General features: G+C 40.5%; 2 protein-coding genes across 3 annotated transcripts; both read left to right on the forward strand.

The window, feature by feature from the left end:
• The first annotated feature begins 10,874 nt into the window (after positions 1-10,874).
• LOC122034709 (transcription factor ABORTED MICROSPORES-like) lies at positions 10,875-12,637 on the forward strand. Of its 2 annotated transcripts, none has more exons than XM_042594042.1 (4): positions 10,875-11,641; positions 11,714-12,010; positions 12,078-12,254; positions 12,340-12,637. In XM_042594042.1, the coding sequence occupies exons 1-4, from the start codon at positions 11,117-11,119 to the stop codon at positions 12,553-12,555; spliced, it is 1,215 nt and encodes a 404-aa protein (XP_042449976.1). In that variant the 5' UTR covers positions 10,875-11,116; the 3' UTR covers positions 12,556-12,637. The 2 variants fall into 2 exon arrangements, with proteins under 2 accessions (XP_042449976.1, XP_042449977.1); XM_042594043.1 differs by having other exon boundaries at positions 12,352-12,637.
• Positions 12,638-17,728: 5,091 nt separating this feature from the next.
• On the forward strand, positions 17,729-18,714 carry LOC122034780. Its single transcript, XM_042594132.1, has one exon. It carries the CDS (start codon positions 17,813-17,815, stop codon positions 18,635-18,637), a length of 825 nt encoding a protein of 274 aa, XP_042450066.1. The 5' UTR covers positions 17,729-17,812; the 3' UTR covers positions 18,638-18,714.
• The last annotated feature ends 2,313 nt before the right edge of the window (positions 18,715-21,027 follow it).

Here is a 21,027-nt window from a genome sequence, read left to right on the forward strand (position 1 = left end):
AAGGGACCAACACCTCTTCCTCTTGATCCCTCTTCTTCGGTCGTGGCTAGTAACTTCCGAAGGAGAGGCTTGTACTCAAGGAGTTATTTTGAGGAGCTCAACGTGGATGCAAATAGAGGCGAGGTTTGACAATGTCACTACGGTTGATGCCCTTCTCGTTATAGGTCATCCGTAAGGTACACCTAGCGTAAATTTACTTTCTGTAAAAATTTCAATTATGCAATCATGTTTGACATGTTGTGTCCTTGTATGTGTGTGGTGTGTGTGATGTAATAATTTAGGAATTATTATTATTTTATTTTCAGTTGCGCATGTTTACGAAATATGTTTTAGTACAACCGCATCGGACATATCCCAACACTACCTACAATAGTCATGATTTATCCTATCAGACTAGTGCCTTGGTGACTGTAGGTGACCTTCTTCCAACATTTCAGTTAGCGGATATATTTGAATTTGTGCCAACACATTTGAAAAAAAAAAAATCAAAATCTCATATGCATAAAAGAGATGAGAAAATAACAATTTGAAAAGAAATAATAGAATAAAAACATTTCTATTAGCAAAAAAAGATTAAAAAAAATAGTTGTCATGGGTGGAAATGATAAGATGCCCCTTTGAGACTAAGTTAGGTTACTGGGGAAATACTTATCAATTTCTCTCAATACTGAGTATATCTTTAAAACTTTATGTTGGAGAGAAGGGACGAACCTCGCATATGCAGGTAAATGCCTAACATTGAAAACCTTAGAAATACAATGGAATGATGACTTGACTTAAGGTAGAATTTGAAAACTTTAGAAGAAAACTATGCATTGTGCACTTACACTCTCTTGTTAGGCTTTGTGAAACTAATTGAATGTCTTTGCTTAATGATAATACTACTTGATGGGATTAGATGAACATATTGAGGTTGAAAGATGATTATTCACATGTATTCTTGATATTGATATTTGCTTATGTATAAGCAAAGAATTGGTCTGGGGGATTTTGATGTGTGTATTTCATATATGAATTTTTATTATAGTTTAACACATATCTTATCCCATTTCATGTGCATATATCTCATGTTATCATCTATTCTTGTTTCATTTTGATACTTTTATAGTTTACAGAGCTAACCTTATTTATTTTCATTGATAGAGCACGAAGAGGATCAAAAACATAGTTTAAAGCGGATGTGGTCATGACTTTGGCCAATTTGGAGCGGGCATGCCTCACTTTCATGAAGTTTCAGAGCCTGCCACAAGCGGGCTATGCCAGCTGGCATGGTTGTGATGCATTCCATGGACATTCTAGAGGTCGCCATGGGCGGGCCGTTCTAGCCTCCATGGGTGGGCCATGTCGCTGCCCAAGATCATCCACAACGCCTGACACAGGCAAGTTGTGTCAATCGGCTCGGTCATGTCGGGCACCTGTAAATTAGCTATAAAAGGCCAACTTTCAATCTAAAAAGAGGATCATGATTTGGGAGCTTCCCAAGGGCCCCAAGAAAACTCCGGAGAGTAGATACAAGGGATTTCATCGCCTTGAAGATCGAAATTCAGATCGGAGAGCACCCGAAGATGATCCTACGCATCAAGACTAAGTTTTTCTCTTCTTTTTCTGAATTGGTCTTGATTGTAACTTGTTGAATGATGATCTTTGGTTATAACACCGAATTTATGGAATAGACTCATGATTCTAGGGATTGGGATTAGTCCTTTAATATGTGAACACTTTTTGATTGAATCTATTGAGTTTGATGTTTCTTAATAAGGATATGAGTATTTGTGGTCCAGAGCTACAGTATCATATGCTTTTGATGTCAAAAATATAAGATTCGTATTCCATGAGGTGTGGGGATTAACTAAAATGAGAATCCAATCCTCCAACCCGTAGAAAATTGAGACATGGAAGCCGCCTACGAAAGTAGGTCAGTATGCCATGATGAGCAATAGGTTATCATAGATCTTATTGGATTGGTTCCAATTTATTGCCACATAGTAAGAGACGATAACCCAGGGGTTGTGAGGTCACGTGATAGAGATCTTCTTACGAAAGCAATCTCTCACTTCTATTGCTCTGAAAGTAAACGACAAATTGAAACGAATATGTTGGCGTAGTCCTAAAAGTTTACATTGGATGCCATATGATAGTTTACTTATATAAATAACTATCGAGGATAAAAAAATTAAACATAGATTAGGTGTTTACTATCATTATGGTAAAATCTGTTAGGACCAAAAGTAGCTAGAGGGGGGGTGAATAGCTCGTCGCGTGCTCGTCGCTTGGCGTTGCTTGTTTCTTCAAGGATATGCAGCGGAAAATACAGAAACAAATACAACCACGCTAACACTAGGATTTTACTTGGTATCCACCTCCAAAGGAGGTGACTAATCCAAGGATCCACATCACGCACGCACCCTCCACTATGAAACACTCCTTTTCGGTAACTACCGAGGGCGGAGAAGCCCTACAAGACTCTCAGTACAAGAAGAAGAAAGGGTAGTAAAGATTAAGTAAAAGCTTACAAGAAATGCAGTGAAAACCCTGACCCTAACTTCTTCCTCTTGCAATGGATCCGCCTCTTGACTTGGAAAGCCTCCAAGAACCTTCAAGAACTGGCGATCACGTGCTTGTAGAGAGCTGTGGAGAAGCTGGTGAAGAGCTGGAATGAATCGGTTAAGATCTGCTCGCAGCCATCGCACGCCTGCAGCTATAAACGACGCCAACGGTCGGATCCCGATCGATTCAAATGTTCCGAATCGATCGGGGAGGCTTTGGATCGATCCACGGATCGATCCAGAGCGCCTCTGTGCTCTGGAAACGCGCCTGGATCGATCCAGCGCTTATCGCGCGAAGCAGCATCGTCCCGATCGATCGGCTGATCGATCAGGACCTCTGGATCGATCCACGGATCGATCCAGAAGCTCTCTGTTCGCTGGGAAGAATCTGGATCGATCCACTGATCGATCCAGAGCCTGGATCGATCCACGGATCGATCCAGCACTTGGTTTTTGCCCAAAACCAAGTCCCAAACCTCCCTAACCAACATCCGGTCAACCTTGACCTGTTGGTACATCATGCCTAGCATCTGGTCACTCCCTTGACCTGCCAGGACTCCCCACCAAGTGTCCGGTCAATCCCTTTGACCCACTTGGACTTTTACTCGTCGTGCCAAGTATCCGGTCACTCCCTTGACCTACTTGGACTTCCCAACACCAGATGTCCGATCATCCTTGATCCATCTGGATTTCCTTCCTTGTCAAGTATCCAGCCAATTCTTTGACCTACTTGGACTTCCACCAGATGTCTGGTCAACCTTGACCCATCTGGATTTCCTTCCTTGCCAAGTATCCAGTCAATCCTTTGACCTACTCGGACTTCCCAACACCAGATGTCCGATCATCCTTGATCCATCTGGATTTCCTTTGTCTGGCTTCACTCACCAGGACTTTTACCTAGCTTCACTCACTAGGGTTTTCCATCTGCCTAGCTTCACTCACTAGGACTTTCACCTGGCTTCACTCACCAGGATTTCCTTCTGCCTAGCTTCACTCACTAGGACTTTCACCTGGCTTCACTCACCAGGATTTTCACCTGCCTAACATGCCAGTTAGGACTTCCCAGTCAAGTATCCGGTCAACCTTGACCTACTTGACTCTTCTTCGATCAATATCTTATTGTCAAACATCTAAACCCAAACCAAGACTCAGCTTGGTTAACCAGGTCAACCTTGACCTGAGGGATGTTGCACCAACAATCTCCCCCTTTTTGATGTTTGACAATACTACAATCACACTTACAATACCACATGTAAGTTAGGCTAATCCCATAGCCTCATTCTTCATGCCACTAGGTAATGAAAGCATAAGTTAAGCTCTTCATTCTCCCCCTAAGAGGGCAAACTCCCTCTAGGTAATGAAAGCCTAACTTACTCCCTTTCCCAAGCCCTTTCATTCTCCCCCTATTGGCACACATCAACCCCTTACTAATAAAACACATCAACCCATCTTTGGACACACATCAACCGATGCTCCAATTTTAGGCACACTTCAACAAATCCATTGTTGAAAAACTCTCCCCCTGAAGAGTTGCTCATCGTTGTTCACAACATCACTTATTGTGATCAACACGATACTGAAGGTCCCATACCCTTCATTATCCTTACCCTAAATTCTCCCCCAATGTAGGTAAATGCCCATTCTTGAGCATTATCCTTTGAAAACACTTGAACAATGAGGATATCCACTCCCCATTAAAGTTCAATCGCTCAACCTTGAGCATTTTCAAACAGAAGGTTAACCACCTTCCAAGGTTCATGAAAAAAAATAAATTTTCATGTCTTTAAAGAGTCCCTCCCCCTAAAGACATGGTGGTAACTTCTGTCATTGTACCAACAATGACTTGGAATCCCTAAACCTTTAGGAAACCCAGATTTAGAAGTTTTGAGGTTCAAATGTTCAAAATTTGAAACAAACCTCAACCTAAACTTCAATGAAGTCTTCCTTAACCATTCCATCCTTGTTTTCAACACGAAAACACCCTTTTTATGTATACAAATGTATTTTAAGGGTTTGGAATGTTTACCTAGACTAAAATAGGTTCAAAGTGCTGAAATCAGGCTTTCCCAACCAAAATCAGCAACTTGGATCGATTGGAGTTGGGTTCCAATCGATTGAACCTTTCTGAATCGATCCACTGATCGATTCAGACTACCTGGATCGATCGGCTGATCGATCCAGCGAGCTCCATGAGAGGATTCGAATCTCCATTCGCTCCATCATCTCCTAGATCGATCCTGCGACGATCAAGAGCTGAAATTCCATTTCAGTCAACTTCAGAAACCCCTAGAAAATTCTACAAAAATCCAAAAATTATGAAATTTTGTGTAGACATTGTTTAGGGCATATATTATCAAGGAAAAATAGTTTTCTATGAAAATACATCATATTTTCAAAGATTTACACAAACTTGAAAACTTGCAAAAACTTTAGTGTTTTCTTCAAGTTTGTGTCTAACTATTCAATGGTGATTACTATCAAAAGATAGCCTTCACCAAGGTTTTCCAAAATCATTTTGAAAACTTTTTCAAACCAATATCCCACCATATTCCTTGGGCTTAATGCACATGACTTGTACATTAGCTTTCCCAATGATGGGAAAACACATATCTATGTGTTTTGATGAAACTAAAACTCAAAAGAATGCACTAAATCAACATCTTGAGTTTTGTTCATCATCCTAACATCTCACTTGTATCTAATGTGCACTAAAACACATACAAGTCATCTTATAGGTCTTTGTGAGATGTAGAGATTGGTTTTGCCCTAATCTAGGGATCATGCATACTATCTAGGCATTTTGGAGATATTAGACACCCACCTAGGATGTCACTTGTTAATAAGTGTTGTTAAATGCCTTTTGTCCTTGATTACAAGGAATTAAACTTAATGCATGATAATGTTATGGCATTCATCAAAAGGAAATAATTTTCAAAAGAAAATATCCTATAACTACATGATGTATGAATGTCATGACATGGTATTTTTGTATTTTTCATGATAAGTCATGAATGCAAAATACACATAAGATAAAATATGATGTCATGGCATATTTTGAGCAATCAATCATGGCAAGGTTTAGCATAAATAAGATATACCTAGATTACCTATCTAAGTATCGTTAATCTTAGTTAATCCTAAAACTTAAACCTAGATTGCCCTAAAGTGCTTAAAGAAAATGTCAAAGCCTAAATTGGCATTTCTAATTCCCTTGATTAATGTATGCCAATTGAAAATAAGCATATCCTCAAATGTTGGCATATTTCATTTTTCCACAAGAGTAGCACTTTTAAATTAAGGCCCGGATTGCCTTAAATTTCCTAAGAACATACCAAAATCCCAACTTGGTATTTCTCTAGGTTTTCCCAATTTATGCCTTTTTAAGATAAAATCAATTTTCCACCATTAGGCACATTTTACTCTTTCAAGGAGTAAATAATGATTCCATTTCATTTTCAAAGGTTAACAAAAACCTTGAAAATGCTCCTTGAGTGTCAATTTCCTCAAAGTTGGGTTAACTACCCTTCTAATCGGAGTTGACACTCTCTAACCCATCTATGGGGTAGAGAAGATGCTCCTAGGAACCCAACACCTATTGGTGCTCCTTGGATGCTCTAGGTATTCACTAGGGATAACTTCCCTAGATACCTTCCTAGTGACCTTGTTTGGCTTCTTGGAGGCCTTGGTCACACTTTCTAGGTCAACTCTAGGGATAGCCTCCCTTGTGACCTTGTTTGTGACTTTCTTAGACTTCTTAGAAGCCTTAGTCACATTTATTGCAAAAATACTCTTAGGGATGACTTCCCTAGTATTTTTGGCTTGACCACTAGACCTAGGGTTTGTTCCATAACTATATGAAACTCTATGGTAAGAGGGCACATCCTTCTTAGCCTTTGGTTTGTATCCCAAACCTCTATGGCCATTTGATGGCTTTTGTACCCCTAAACCTAGGTTATGCTCATTTTGCCCTAATAGGATATTTTCCATCCTTTTTAGGGTCTTTTCAATTTTATCAAGTCTTGACCTCAAGACTTGATTTTCCATCACTAAGTCCTTAGTTTTTGGTTTTCCATAAAGTTCATGAGCATTTTTGTTTCTAGGCTTGTAGCTACAATCCTTAGAGTTCTTGCCTAGACTTTTACCTACATTCCTAGCCTTAGGTGTAGTAGTTTTGGCATGTAGGGCCACATGCTTTTCCTTAAAGCCCTCATGCTTCCTATTCTTATGGTAAATCGCATTAAAATGATAAAAATTAGAACTATCATGCTTTTTACCATAATGTAAAGGAGTAGGCTCAATAAATGTTACCTTCTTCTTTACCTTGGAGGCTCCCCCTTGACTAATGTCTCCTCCTTGAGCCTTGACCATCTTCTTCCCCTTAGGGCATTGACTCCGATAATGCCCCTTTTTATTGCAAGAGAAACACACAATGTGCTCCTTGCTCTTCTTTGTTCCGGGGATGGTCTCCTTGGGCTTCACCTTACCTTTTTGTGCCACTTGGCCCTTCTTCTTGGCCAATTTAGGGCACTTGCTCTTGTAGTGCCCATGTTCCCTACACTCAAAGCATATAATATGACTTTTATTATTAATTGAAATATTTATACCTTTGCTTGTAGGGGTGGCATCTTTTCCTTTGGATCCGGAGGTAGAAGCTTCCTCTTGATCGGACCTTGATTCTCCTCCATTTGATTTTTCTTGACTTGTGGAGGTAGAATCTTCTTCCTCCTCTTCGTCTCTTGACCCGGATGTAGAAACTTCTCCTTCTTCTTGATCCGGCGTCACCAAGGATTGCTCCCCCTCAATCCTAGAGGTGGAGGCTTCATCATCTTGAATATGAAACAAGGAGTATGCTCCCTCCTTGTTCCCTTCGTTGCATTCCTTTGAGGATGAAGCTTCTTGGATTTCCTCTTCTTCGGAGGTTGAGCATCTCTCAACCTCGGAGTCCTCCTCTTGGTCTTGCTCCAAAGAGTCACCCTCTCTGGATACTTCTTGCTCTTGTACAGTGGAGGGGATCTCTTCATGAAGCTTGGCCAATTTGCTCCATAATTCCTTTGCATCTTCAAATTCTCCAATTTTGCAAAGGATGGTGCTTGGCAATAAATTGACCAAAAGCTTGGTCACTTTGTCATTTGCCTCGCACCTTTGGACTTGCTCCGGGCTCCATTTGCTTTTCTTTAAAACTTTGCCCTTTGAATTTCTTGGAGCCTTGAAGCCTTCCATTAGAGCAAACCATTGCTCTATCTCCATCATAAGAAAATTTTCGATTCTTGATTTCCAAGAATCGAAACTCGTAGAAGTGTATGGTGGAGCCACCCTTGTGTCAAATCCAAGCTCATCTTGGAATTGCATCTTGAAGTTGAGCTTGATAAAGTCTTGAACTTGAAGAATTTGCTCCAACTTCTTCACCCTCTAGCTTTTCTTGATATGCTTGACCCTTCCGGCGATGATTCCGGTGAAGAGCGGCCTCGCTCTGATACCACTTGTTAGGACCAAAAGTAGCTAGAGGGGGGGGGGGGTGAATAGCTCGTCGCGTGCTCGTCGCTTGTCGTTGCTTGTTTCTTCAAGGATATGCAGCGGAAAATACAGAAACAAATACAACCACGCTAACACTAGGATTTTACTTGGTATCCACTTCCAAAGGAGGTGACTAATCCAAGGATCCACACCACGCACGCACCCTCCACTATGAAACACTCCTTTTCGGTAACTACCGAGGGCGGAGAAGCCCTACAAGACTCTCAGTACAAGAAGAAGAAAGGGTAGTAAAGATTAAGTAAAAGCTTACAAGAAATGCAGTGAAAACCCTGACCCTAACTTCTTCCTCTTGCAATGGATCCGCCTCTTGACTTGGAAAGCCTCCAAGAACCTTCAAGAACTGGCGATCACGTGCTTGTAGAGAGCCGTGGAGAAGCTGGTGAAGAGCTGGAATGAATCGGTTAAGATCTGCTCGCAGCCATCGCACGCCTGCAGTTATAAACGACGCCAACGGTCGGATCCCGATCGATTCAAATGTTCCGAATCGATCGGGGAGGCTTTGGATCGATCCACGGATCGATCCAGAGCGCCTCTGTGCTCTGGAAACGCGCCTGGATCGATCCACGGATCGATCCAGCGCTTATCGCGCGAAGCAGCATCGTCCCGATCGATCGGCTGATCGATCAGGACCTCTGGATCGATCCACGGATCGATCCAGAAGCTTTTTGTTCGCTGGGAAGAATCTGGATCGATCCACTGATCGATCCAGAGCCTGGATCGATCCACGGATCAATCCAGCACTTGATTTTTGTCCAAAACCAAGTCCCAAACCTCCCTAACCAACATCCGGTCAACCTTGACCTGTTGGTACATCATGCCTAGCATCTGGTCACTCCCTTGACCTGCCAGGACTCCCCACCAAGTGTCCGGTCAATCCCTTTGACCCACTTGGACTTTTACTCGTCGTGCCAAGTATCCGGTCACTCCCTTGACCTACTTGAACTTCCCAACACCAGATGTCCGATCATCCTTGATCCATCTGGATTTCCTTCCTTGCCAAGTATCCAGCCAATCCTTTAACCTACTTGGACTTCCACCAGATGTCTGGTCAACCTTGACCCATCTGGATTTCCTTCCTTGCCAAGTATCCAGTCAATCCTTTGACCTACTCGGACTTCCCAACACCAGATGTCCGATCATCCTTGATCCATCTGGATTTCCTTTGTCTGGCTTCACTCACCAGGACTTTCACCTAGCTTCACTCACTAGGGTTTTCCATCTGCCTAGCTTCACTCACTAGGACTTTCACCTGGCTTCACTCACCAGGATTTCCTTCTGCCTAGCTTCACTCACTAGGACTTTCACCTGGCTTCACTCACCAGGATTTTCACCTGCCTAACATGCCAGTTAGGACTTCCCAGTCAAGTATCCGGTCAACCTTGACCTACTTGACTCTTCTTCGATCAATATCTTATTGTCAAACATCTAAACCCAAACCAAGACTCAGCTTGGTTAACCAGGTCAACCTTGACCTGAGGGATGTTGCACCAACAAAATCAAACCCTTAGAATCGCTTTTCCCCTCGAGTCCCTTAGATCACTCTCCTTTCTCTTCTCTTCTAACTACTTTCTCTTTTCTCGCCATATTCTTTGATTTCTATCCCTAGAACTCTTGTTCGTTGCACAACTCAAACCACACGATTAATCTAAAGAATTGTATTTGTTTATTGAAGTAATACTTAGCCACCAATCCATGTGAATTCAAATTATTACTAAACAACACAACCATGCACTTATAGTTTGACCATATCAATAAACCTTCCAAATTCTATAGATTTAATAGGTTAATTCCGTTTAACCGGTCTTTTACTCAGCTCTAAATGCTTGGCTGCTCCCTTTCATCCCATGCTATCCCTTTTAGCCTCTTTATCCTCTCTTCTTTTCACCACCTCTCTTTACTCTCCAATGGTAAAAGATGAAGTCGTCACCTTAACGACTCCTCCAAGATAGTCTCACACATTCTAAAAGGGGATAAATCAAAAGAGCTTATTTAGTCTTAGTCGAGCAACCTTCCTAGACAGAGGATATGAGATAATTCAAAACAGTGTTTACACATGTCAAGATTCAAACCATACCTCTCTAATAACAAACCCTACCCGAATAGCAACTTAGTTACACATGTGAGTACCACCTCTCTCTCCTCTCGAACCATACATATAACCATGACAATAGATTTTTTCATTAAAAAAAAGCTCCTAAATCATAAATTGTCGCCACAGATATGGTGCAATACTAAAATATTAGGAAGAATAATAAATGGACTCAATAGATAAATTATGAAAAGAAAAATCATGAATTCAAGACACCAAGATTACTAAAAAAAAAATAATAGTAATAAATTCTTTAACTATGAGATGAATAGCTGATGCACTCAACCCACACGGTTTTTATCTGTACAAATCCAGCTCTTCAAATTCATAAACGTACCTACCGAAGTTCAAAGTTCTTGGTTGATCAGGTCAGTCCTCTATGAACCAAACTGACCTAAACTCCCATTCAGTACAAGAACAACACATGCTCTGGGTTTCCCTCACTTTCTCCATAATTCTTCGGAAGAAAAGAAAAATACGTAGAATAAAATCGAAATATATTCAGTTATCAATAGCTATCAGATGATTCTCCGGAGGCTTTTCACTTGCCTTTCTGTTACTACTCTCTCTGCTTACATTCCAAGTACAGTCAAAACCATATCCTCCTCCTCTTGCCCTGAACGATTCCTTTCCTGCTTCAATTATTACACACTCTCTCTCTCACTTTCTGCAGGCTTTTCAAATTTATTGCATCGTCTCTTCTCCGTCCTTCCTGTTTTCCATTTACTTTCTTCTTAATTTAATAATTTTTTCCTCTGTTTTTCTGCCCTTGATTTAAGGTATTTTTTTGTGGTTTGGATTGCCTGCGCTGGATTAGCTGTTCGATCGAAGCACGTAAAGTGTGCCTTAACTCTTTGTTTCCGTTGCTTTCACGAGATTTTGATGATTCTTAGTCGGCTGGATTTATAGTTTCTTGTTTGGGGAAGAGAGATCGATCCGGCTGGTCATGGACATGGACATGGCCATGGCCATGGCTGACGACGGTACCGGAGAGTACTCGAACGCTGGTGTTGCCGCTGAAGAGGGTCATCCATGGATTTCTCCGATGGCGGCCGGAGCGCGGAACTTGGCCTGGGACCTCCTCGTCGACAACCAGCCTCCGCTCTACTCCCAAAATTTCGACTTTTTCAGGAAGGAAGATCATCACGAAGGCTTCATCCCTGCCGGCGTCAATCCTCCTGGGAGTGTTCTGCTGCAGGAGTCCTTGGTGAACAGTTTGCACCGGGGGAGCCTCGGCGGTGAGTCGTCGGTGAGTCGGGAGATGGCGACGCAGTGCAAGGAGTGCTCTGTGAAGGCGGAAGGCGAGGGTCGAGTCGAGTCCGGGTCGGAGTTGGGCAGCGACGATGAGGAGGAGCAGGGGACGCGGCGCCACGGTAAGCATTCGAAGAACCTCCACGCCGAGCGCCGGCGGAGGAAGAAGCTCAACGACCGGCTCTACGCTCTGCGCGCGCTGGTCCCGAAGATCTCCAAGGTCGATTAATCCTGCGTTTTTTTGTGATCAAAATCACATTTTTTTTAGAGGAAAAATCGTGTTTTTATTCAGATGGATAAGGCGTCGATTCTGGGAGACGCCATCGAGTACGTGATGGAGTTGAAGCGGCAAGTGAAGAATCTGGAGGACGAGCTCGAAGAAACAAATCATGACGGAGAAGGCCACGGCAAGCAGATCACCGGAGAAATCCCAGCAAATCTAAATGCGTGGATGAGCCAGGCAGCGGATCGCGACGACTCCACGAACAACTCGAGGATGGTCGCCGGAGACGCCGACAAACCGTCCGCCGCCGCCATCAAAAGAAATCACGAAAGCATGAGCAACGGCGACAAGGACCAGCAGATGGAGGTACGTAATCGATGAAATTTTACAAAAACTGAAACGAATCCATCAAATCGATCGGTTTTTCGAGCAGCCACAGGTGGAGGTGAGGCGACTGGAGGCGAACGAGTTCTTCCTTCAGGTGCTGTGCGAGCACAAGCAAGGCGGCTTCGCGAGGTTAATGGAGGCGGTGAGCTCGCTGGGAATGGAAGTCAGCAATGCATCCGTTACCACATTTGGCAGCTTGATCTTGAGCGTCTTCAGAGCCGAGGTTTTTCATTTCGTGCTCAAAATTGAATCTTTCAAAGATTTTTAGGCGAAAAATTGTTTTTTTTTTAAAATTTTTTTTTGATAAGAATCATTTGCAGAGGAGAGATGATGAGGAAGTGGTGCAAGCAGAGGAGCTGAGGGATTTGCTGCTGGAGGTGACTCGAGGTCCGCCCCGGCTGTGGCCGGAATCCATGGAGAACGGCGGCGGCGGCGGAGAGCAGAAGTGCCGCCGGCGCCTCCGCGACCACCCAATCGACTTCGACCACCAACAGTTTCAGTTCGTCCACCATCAACAACCTTAATTAGCTCATCGCCTTCCCTGTTCTTTACCTTGTTCTTCGTTTCGGATTAAAGAATGAATAACGAGTAGTTGATTAAAATTGCAGCAGAAACCTTACATTTTTCTCTAATTTTCTTATTTATTTAATCCTCATACATTTTGTGCGGGTGTTAAACTTATATGGATTATTAAATATGTATTAATATTTTTAAAATTTATATTACCAATAATTTAAGTAGTTTTGAATATTCAAATGTGCTATTAATTATAAATTAATTTAAATTATCTCCTTAGCCACAAGTCAATTGTGATAGAGGTTTCCAATAGTTTTTTTTATTTTTTTAAAAAATAATTATGAGTAATTAAAGATATTTATGGTGGTTTTATTTTAGTTCTCCAATGTTAAAATCATGTTCTGCTATTGACACTGCTTGGATGTGTATATAAATTAAAATATGACAATTTATAATATGTAATAAAAAAACTAAAATATAATTATGTTGATAACAATTCATAAATTATATTTTAATAAAACAAATGGGAAAGAAATAATATTCGGCTTTGTAAATGAGTTAAATCAACAGCGATAATAAAGTGGCGTCCCTTTCAATTCCAATAATCAAAGGATATCTTTTTTTCCATTTTTTTAATGAAAAATAGCCCACTCCATCAGTCTTATAAAATTACATAATTGCCCTTAGTGTATTTTCGGCCAATTTTGTTTTTTCGGTGAACTGATTTCAAATTTAAATGTTGAACAATATTCAGATTATAGTAGTTATTTTTCATGACGATTATAATATATACTTAACATATTTAAAAATATTTATATTATAATAATTATAATTTTATAAATATTACAATACAGATTTAAATTGGTTGAATTTAACTATTGTACTCTCAATTTGAGCTGGTATAATTATTTGATTTTTTCTATTTTTAAACTTATTTAATTGATGAGCTTAGTATTACAAACTTGCTTATTTTATTTATAATTTTAATAAAAACTTTATTAGTAAATATGATTTACAAACTTTATTCCGGTAAATAATGTTGATGAATTTTTGACAATCTCTATCCATGAACAAATGAGTCTAAACAAGTTTTTACAAAATTAAATATCAAATTGGATTCATTAAAATAGTTGAGTCGATTAAACTTGTATCTATAAAAAAATGGAGGAGTTAAAAGTGTTATGATAGTTTAATGAAAAATAATTATAAATTCAGTTGGTTTTATTGATTAATTTTGGGATGATCATTCTTGTCCTATAAAATTTTTTCATTAGTCATCAGGATAAATCGGGGCAGTCCAGAAACCTATCATCTTTTCGTTACGCGTTTCATTTGAAGAAAAAATTTCTACAAATATATTATAGTTAAAGATTGAATCATGGATGCTTGAATGATAATTTGAATATCTTATCACGATACCATAGCTCCAGAAATATTATAATAATTTAATGGAGAGATAAGATGAATGTAATCGATCTCAAATAGAAAGAACTAATTAAACTTGATGACGGCTACTAAGTTCAGTCAATTAAAGATCAGATACATGATTAAATAAGATAAAATAGATGTAGATGATATAAACGAATACATTTTATAATTTGATATGTGTAATGAACTAGAGTTGAGGGTGCAAGAAATAAAGAACTAAAGAAAATCCTAGCTAACAAAATTAAAAATGACTTGAACTATATCATCTACATAATGCTAACAATCCAGAAAGAACAGAGAACCTGACCTGAGTTACATTGAAAAATACATAAACTATCGAACCATCTATTTAAAATTTCGAAATACCCAAATTAAGTATTTAAGTTTTAAAAAACTCGCGTATCCATATCTATTTACCCCTCTTTTTTATTCCAAATTAATTGCTATACTATAACAATTGATTTGGGAGACTATTCATCAACACAATAAAATAATCGATTGCTATAGAAACAATCGATTAATTTTTTTTTAATGATGAATTTATATTTTAAAAAATTACTGTTCTTAATAAATATATCAAATTGATATTTGAGGACATTAATGTAATCATGAGAACTAAATGAACACATACAACCTGATTTCGTATCATTCTGAGTTTTCTATGTCATCAACTAGTTTCAGTCAAAAATGACTGATGGACCTAAAAAGGTCGGAATGACGTGAAATCAGATCATATATGTCTGTCTAATTCTTTTAATTATATTCATATCCTCAAATAGAAATTTGACGAACTATATTGAGAGTAGTAATTTTTTGAATACGAATATGTCTGAAAATTTTAATTCATGTTAAATTGATTGACCTAGAAAACTCTGAATGATATTGAACTATGTCTTACGTATTTATCTAGTTTTCGTATTCATGCCTTCAAATATCAATTTGACATACAATTGAGAGCGGTGATTTTTTTAACATAATTGGACTTTTTAATCATGTGCTATAGTCTAGCAATCGATTCGGCAAATTCTGTGACTATGAACTGTAATTTAATGATCGATTTTGGTTTAAAAAATTACTACTCTTAATATATTATGTTAAATTGATGTTTGAGAGCATGTACATAATCAGGAGAACTAGATAAACACATAAAACCTGACTCTATATCATTCTGAGTTCTCTATGTTTATTAGCTGGTTTCGACCAAAATCGTTGATATACTTAGAAAGCTTGGAATGACATAAAATAATATACTATGGTTACGTTTAGTTGGGTGTAATGTAATCTTGCTCGTAATATAATCAAATTTGTATAATGTAATGTAATATAATTTTGATTACATTACTACGTTTGGTAATGTAATGTATGTAATCTTTGATTACAAGTCATTGTTTTGTTTGGTGTCCATTATTTTTTATAAGGAATATAATTCGTATTATTATAAAATGACAAAAATATCCTACGACTTCTACCGACGGCCGCCGTACCTCTGTCGGAGCTTGCGGCAACCAGCGGCCACCGTTGTTGGCACCTTCGTCGTCCGCCGCCATTGGCAACTGCCGGCAACCGACGACGACGACGACCACCGGCTGCGGAGGCCGACGACGACGACGGCGACGGTGGGGTCGACGGTGGTGGGCGGCGGCCGTCAACAACAGTGGGCGACAACCATGGTGGACTAGGGGTATATTCGGCATTTAAATTTTGATTAAACAGTGACTTTGTAATGTAATCTGATTATATAGTATTTGTTTTGTAATCCGGATTACAAAATTTCACTACCTTTTGTAATCCAAATTACATTACATTACAAGTTTAAAATTAAACCAAACAAAATAATCAGCCTTGTAATGTAATCCTGATTATATTACAAGGTAGATTACATCCTATCAAACATAGCTTATATATTTATCTAGTTTTCTAATTATATCAATGTCCTCAAATATCAATTTGACATATTATACTAAGAGTAATAATTTTTTTGAATACAAATCATAATCATTTAAACAAAATAATTGATTGCTACATTATATCAGTTCGGAAGGGATAAAATAAGTATAAGATACGTGAATCGATAATTTTGAAACTCGAAGATGAGATTTAGATATTTTAAAATTTTAAATACGTGGTCCGGTACTTTACCGTTGAAAATATTTAAAACTGGACTGAACTCGCTTATAAGCATTATGTTTTCTATATGCAAAGATATATAGAATATTATGAATTTCAACGAAGAGATGCATAGAACGTACTAAAAGCATACTTCAGAGGTGTTGATTTGATGTATCGAAGATCCAAATCACACCTCAGTTTACATTGTTTTGATTCAAAACAATTTTCTCCCTCCCGACCTCAAGCTTTTCCTTGCTCACCACACCCTTCCCCTTGGCCGCGACACTTGCTCTGGCGACTGGCATCACGGAGATGGTCTCTTCCGTCGACCGGGGATCAATTTCGTGAGAGGACTGAACTTTGAAAGCTTGGCTCTGGAGTTTGATTCCCGTTGCAACTGTGAACGGTGACTTTGTCATTTTTTTTTTCACTTTCCATCTTTCCTACTATTTTTTTTCTGCAGAGATCCTTTTCCCTCCTTTCCTTTCCCTTGTTTTTTCTTTTCCTCCCCTCCGTGGATCTTTTTCTTAGTTGATTCCTTTCCTTTTCCCGCCCGCCCGCCCGCCCAATTAAACAGAGCATAAATGTTGATTTAAAGGTCTATGATTATGTGATATGCAGGCATCTCATTAGTATTTGCATTGGAGTACTGTGTTTCAGACAATGGAACATAAACATTGGAGTACTGTGTTTCAGACAACGGAGCATCAGGTCTCCAACTTAGAAACCTCACACAAGAAATCTAACATTGAAAATTCACAGAGGAGCAATCTGTTACACAGTTTTTGATCAGATAACCTGCCCTTTTAATTAAACATGTAGTTCTGCAGTTGCGCTACACGTATCGATATCTCTAAATTTTTTTTTTAAGATTGAGATCTAGATTCATCGTCGGGCAGGCTCATCTCTCTATCACCTCTATACATATCATTTCCCATATCCATCACTTGCACGTACGCTTGGCCTTCCACCAAACTTGTCCAGTTGTTTAACTCCTAATCATGAAGTCTAATGCCATTCATTAATCAAGTTTTCATCTCTAATCTGGCATGCGTGGTTTTTTAGTCAATCAATGGCAGCCGCAGAAGGGACAACAAGAATCTCCAAAATCATAATAAAACAGAGATTAATTACCTGGATCAATCATGCACACGTTTGCTTCATTTGACAAGTCGGAGGAAGAGGTGGCAGGACTGATTTCGATCCCCATCATCTTTCACCTCAACCATGATTTCACAATGCCTGCACATTCAAAGTATCGAGGCTCAAGAACAGGTAGAGAAGACCCACAATATTGATGGACACTGCAACAACCAGCAACAAGGTGCAATGAACTAGGAACAGATAAGCTACGTGTTAACTTATTAGAGCTAACTGCTAATTCCGATTGGTATTGATATCGTCGTTGCAGCAAAATAAAATTCCACTTTAATTAAATTTCCAAATAATATAATAGATTTAACGTTATTTTTTAGTTTTTTTAAAAAAATTAAAGATTCCGATCTCAAGCTTGTGATTCGTGTTCCCTCTCCGCCTAAAACGGAGTGTCCTGTAGTGGCCTTCTTTACTTCCACCCAGCTCATCCCCGGTCGATATAAATACAATACCGCCCACCTTCCTTTCTAATCCATTACGGATGGAGGAAGCAAATTGAATAGAGAGAAAAAGAAGGGTGAAGGCAGGAGAGTAAGGTTACCGCGATTATTCTTAGGGTTCGCAACTGACGTCATGGTCGTCGGATTCCGCCGCTCCATCTCCTTGCCAGGGCTGAGCGCTAGCGCCAGCCGCCGCCGAGACGCCCGCCATACGCGCTCCGCCAGTTTCCCCTGCCACTCCCACCCGGCCCTCTCCCTCCTCCACGAGGAGATCCTATCGCTTCGCACCTCCGCGGGCCTCGGCTGCTATTCCTCCTTTTCCGCGGCATCAGATCTCGAGCGGATCGATCGCCTCCTCGCTGCCCTCGATGGTCTCCTCCGGCTTCCGCAGACGCAGGACCCCCTCCGCCGCTGCGCGGCCTTGACCGATCGCCTCCTCGACGGGTTCCTCCGCCTCGCCGACGCGCAGAGCTCCTTCCGCTCCGCCGTCCTGGCGCTTGCGCAGCACGGCGCGGACGCGAGCGCCGCGACCCGGAGGAGAGACCCCGCGTGGCTAGCGTCCGCCGCCCGATCGCACCGGCGGGAGGAGAAGGAGATCGCGGGGCTAGCCCTGGCTATCAAGGATCTAACCAGATGCGCTCCCACCGGGCCGGATCAGTGGGCGGACGCCGATATCGCTGCCGCCGTGGCGGAGGCATTGGCAGTGACGGCGACCAGGATGGCGGCGGTTTTCCTGAGAGTAGCGGGGGCAGCCGCGACGGCTGCCGCCTCGATTGCGAAGAATTCGCGGAGGGGGATTTGGGTGCTGATGAAGAAAAGGGCGACACCAGAGGAGGCGGCGAGGGCTAAGGTGGAGGAGATAGCGGCGGAGGGAACGGAGGAGGGAAGCAATAGGGTTCACCGGAGCTTGGTGAACATCAGAGTCTCGCTCCTCAACATCATTACTCCCTCTTTGTAAACAATTTTTCATCAATTTTGAATTTTTTTCCTTTTTGTGAGTGGAATTTGTAAAATTATTTTAATAAAAACAAACATTTCAAATTTGACATTAGCGAGAGTTGGAGCGGGGAGACCGTAAAGTTAGGAGGTGTGCGGAACTCTTTTGGTTTTGGTTTTATTTTTGTTTTTGTTTTGTTTTTTTTTATAGAATATGTATTGGTCGAAAATTGATCAATTATTTTCTTATAATAAATTTATCAGTTTTTTAATCAACTGGATAAATACGTGGGATATTAACTAAGATCTCCTGGCTCCACGGTCTCCTAATAACTTGGGCCTCTTAATTTTACAATCTTCTACTCACTCGGGCCTCCTAACTTTATAACCTCCCGACTCTATAGTCTCTTGATCACTCGGACCGCCCGGCTCCACAGTTACTCAACCACTAGGTCTCCTGGCTCTACAGTCTCCCGACCACTTGGGCCTCTTGACTCTACAATCTCCCGGCCACTCGGACCTCCCAACCACTCAAGCCTTCCCGCTCCATAGTCACCCGATCACTCGGACCTCCCAACTTGGACTTCCCGACTTTATAGCCTCTCGACCACTCGGGCTTCTCGGCTCTTAAATTATATAAGATGAAAGACTATTTTAGGAGAAGAATAATCATCGTGAAAATTTCGTAATAATATGAAAAAAAGATAATAAGGAGAATAAAGATAATAAGGAGAATAAATTTTACATCATTTAAGAAATTAAATAATTATAGCTTAAGAATTAGAATAGAAGGAAAAAGTCTATTAATCTCAATTATTATGTAAAAAGACATCAGGGAGAATAAATCTTCCATTATTTAAGGAATTAAATAATAACAGCATGAGGATCGGAATAAAAGGAAAAGGTCTATTTTCTCTATATAAAAGGTAGTCCTTTCCGACATAAGGTATGCATACGCACACTTATGTATATAAAAATCCTAGGGTTCATCTTCTTCCTCCTCATCTAACTTGAGCGTCGGAGCAATTACGTCGACGCTAAATAGAGATATCTACACAAACAATATTACAAAATATTATGTTGAAATCATTTCTTTTATATCTCCCTTTCTATATATAACACATCCTAATTAAATACAAACATCGTTCACAATTTAACACAAATATGACATACTTGATAAGTTCCGTCTTCAAACTCACGATCGATGTGATCCAGTCTTTGCATCCGACGACCCTAAATAGTCGACCAACCTTAACTTAGCGGTTGATTTGCCGTAGCTCAGCGGTCGGACAACCTCAGCTCAACGGCCTACCAGCCTTGGCTCAACGGTCGACCAACCTCAGCTCATCGACAAGCCAACCTCAGCGGCCGGCCATACTCCAGAACTAGCTAGCGTCAGCGCCCGACCAGCCTCAGCATCCGACCAACCTCAGTGCCCGCCAACGAGCCACCCTTAGCACCGAGCGATCGACTAGCCTTAGCTCCTAGTGCTCGACCATCCTCAGTGGGTGGGCAACCTCAACTTAGTGGCCAACCAGCCTCAACGACCGACTAGCCTCAACACGACTAGCCTCAGTGCCCAGCATAATTCAACCTTCTCGCAACTCGCTTGAGCTAGTGCTCGAGATCATGGCTAGTGACTGCTGCGCCTTATAATCATGATTGGCAGCCGCTGCACCTCGCCACGGCCAGATCTAACCGGTGAGGACCATGGGAAATGAGAGGGGAGAGTAAAGGAAAAGGGAGGAAGGTTACCGTCATACCTCTCCAAGCTCTCGTTCATTGTCATCACCATCACTTCAGGAGGGATTTTAGGGAATCAGGGAAATCAGGAGATTCAGGGGGGATCGAGGGATTTGGGGGAGAGGGCAAAGAAGTTAAGTTAGGATTTTTGATGAAAAATTATAATTCATTGTTAAATTCATTGCCAAATTGATGATGAATGCAAAACTCATTGCTAAATTAGCGATAAATCCTGAATTCGTCAACAAATTGGTGACAAATTAAGACTTCACCACAAATTAACAATGATCTTTGCGATAAATTTATTTTTAGCAATGAAGTCTGTGACGAAATCTTGTTGTTGCTAATAGGATTTTTTTTTTTGTCATAAATCTCGTTGCTAATTAGCAATGATTACTTTGTTTGTCCCAAATTTTATTTGTTGTTAAATTAATTTCATCCCTAAATTAATATTTTTTTTTTGTTGGTGTACCGTCAATCTTATTATCTCATTTTATATTATAATGCTTTCCATATGTCTTGCTAGTTTATACTGACCCTGCATAACATGGTCTTGCATATGACAATTATTTGGCTGGTTAATATTTATTTCTATACTTCATGCTGTGTGCTTTATAAAAAATACAAAATTCTATAGTTTTATCAACTAAAATAAAACTTAATATGAAA

Source organism: Zingiber officinale, chromosome 11B (assembly GCF_018446385.1).
Source record: "Zingiber officinale cultivar Zhangliang chromosome 11B, Zo_v1.1, whole genome shotgun sequence".
Taxonomy (NCBI): domain Eukaryota; kingdom Viridiplantae; phylum Streptophyta; class Magnoliopsida; order Zingiberales; family Zingiberaceae; genus Zingiber; species Zingiber officinale.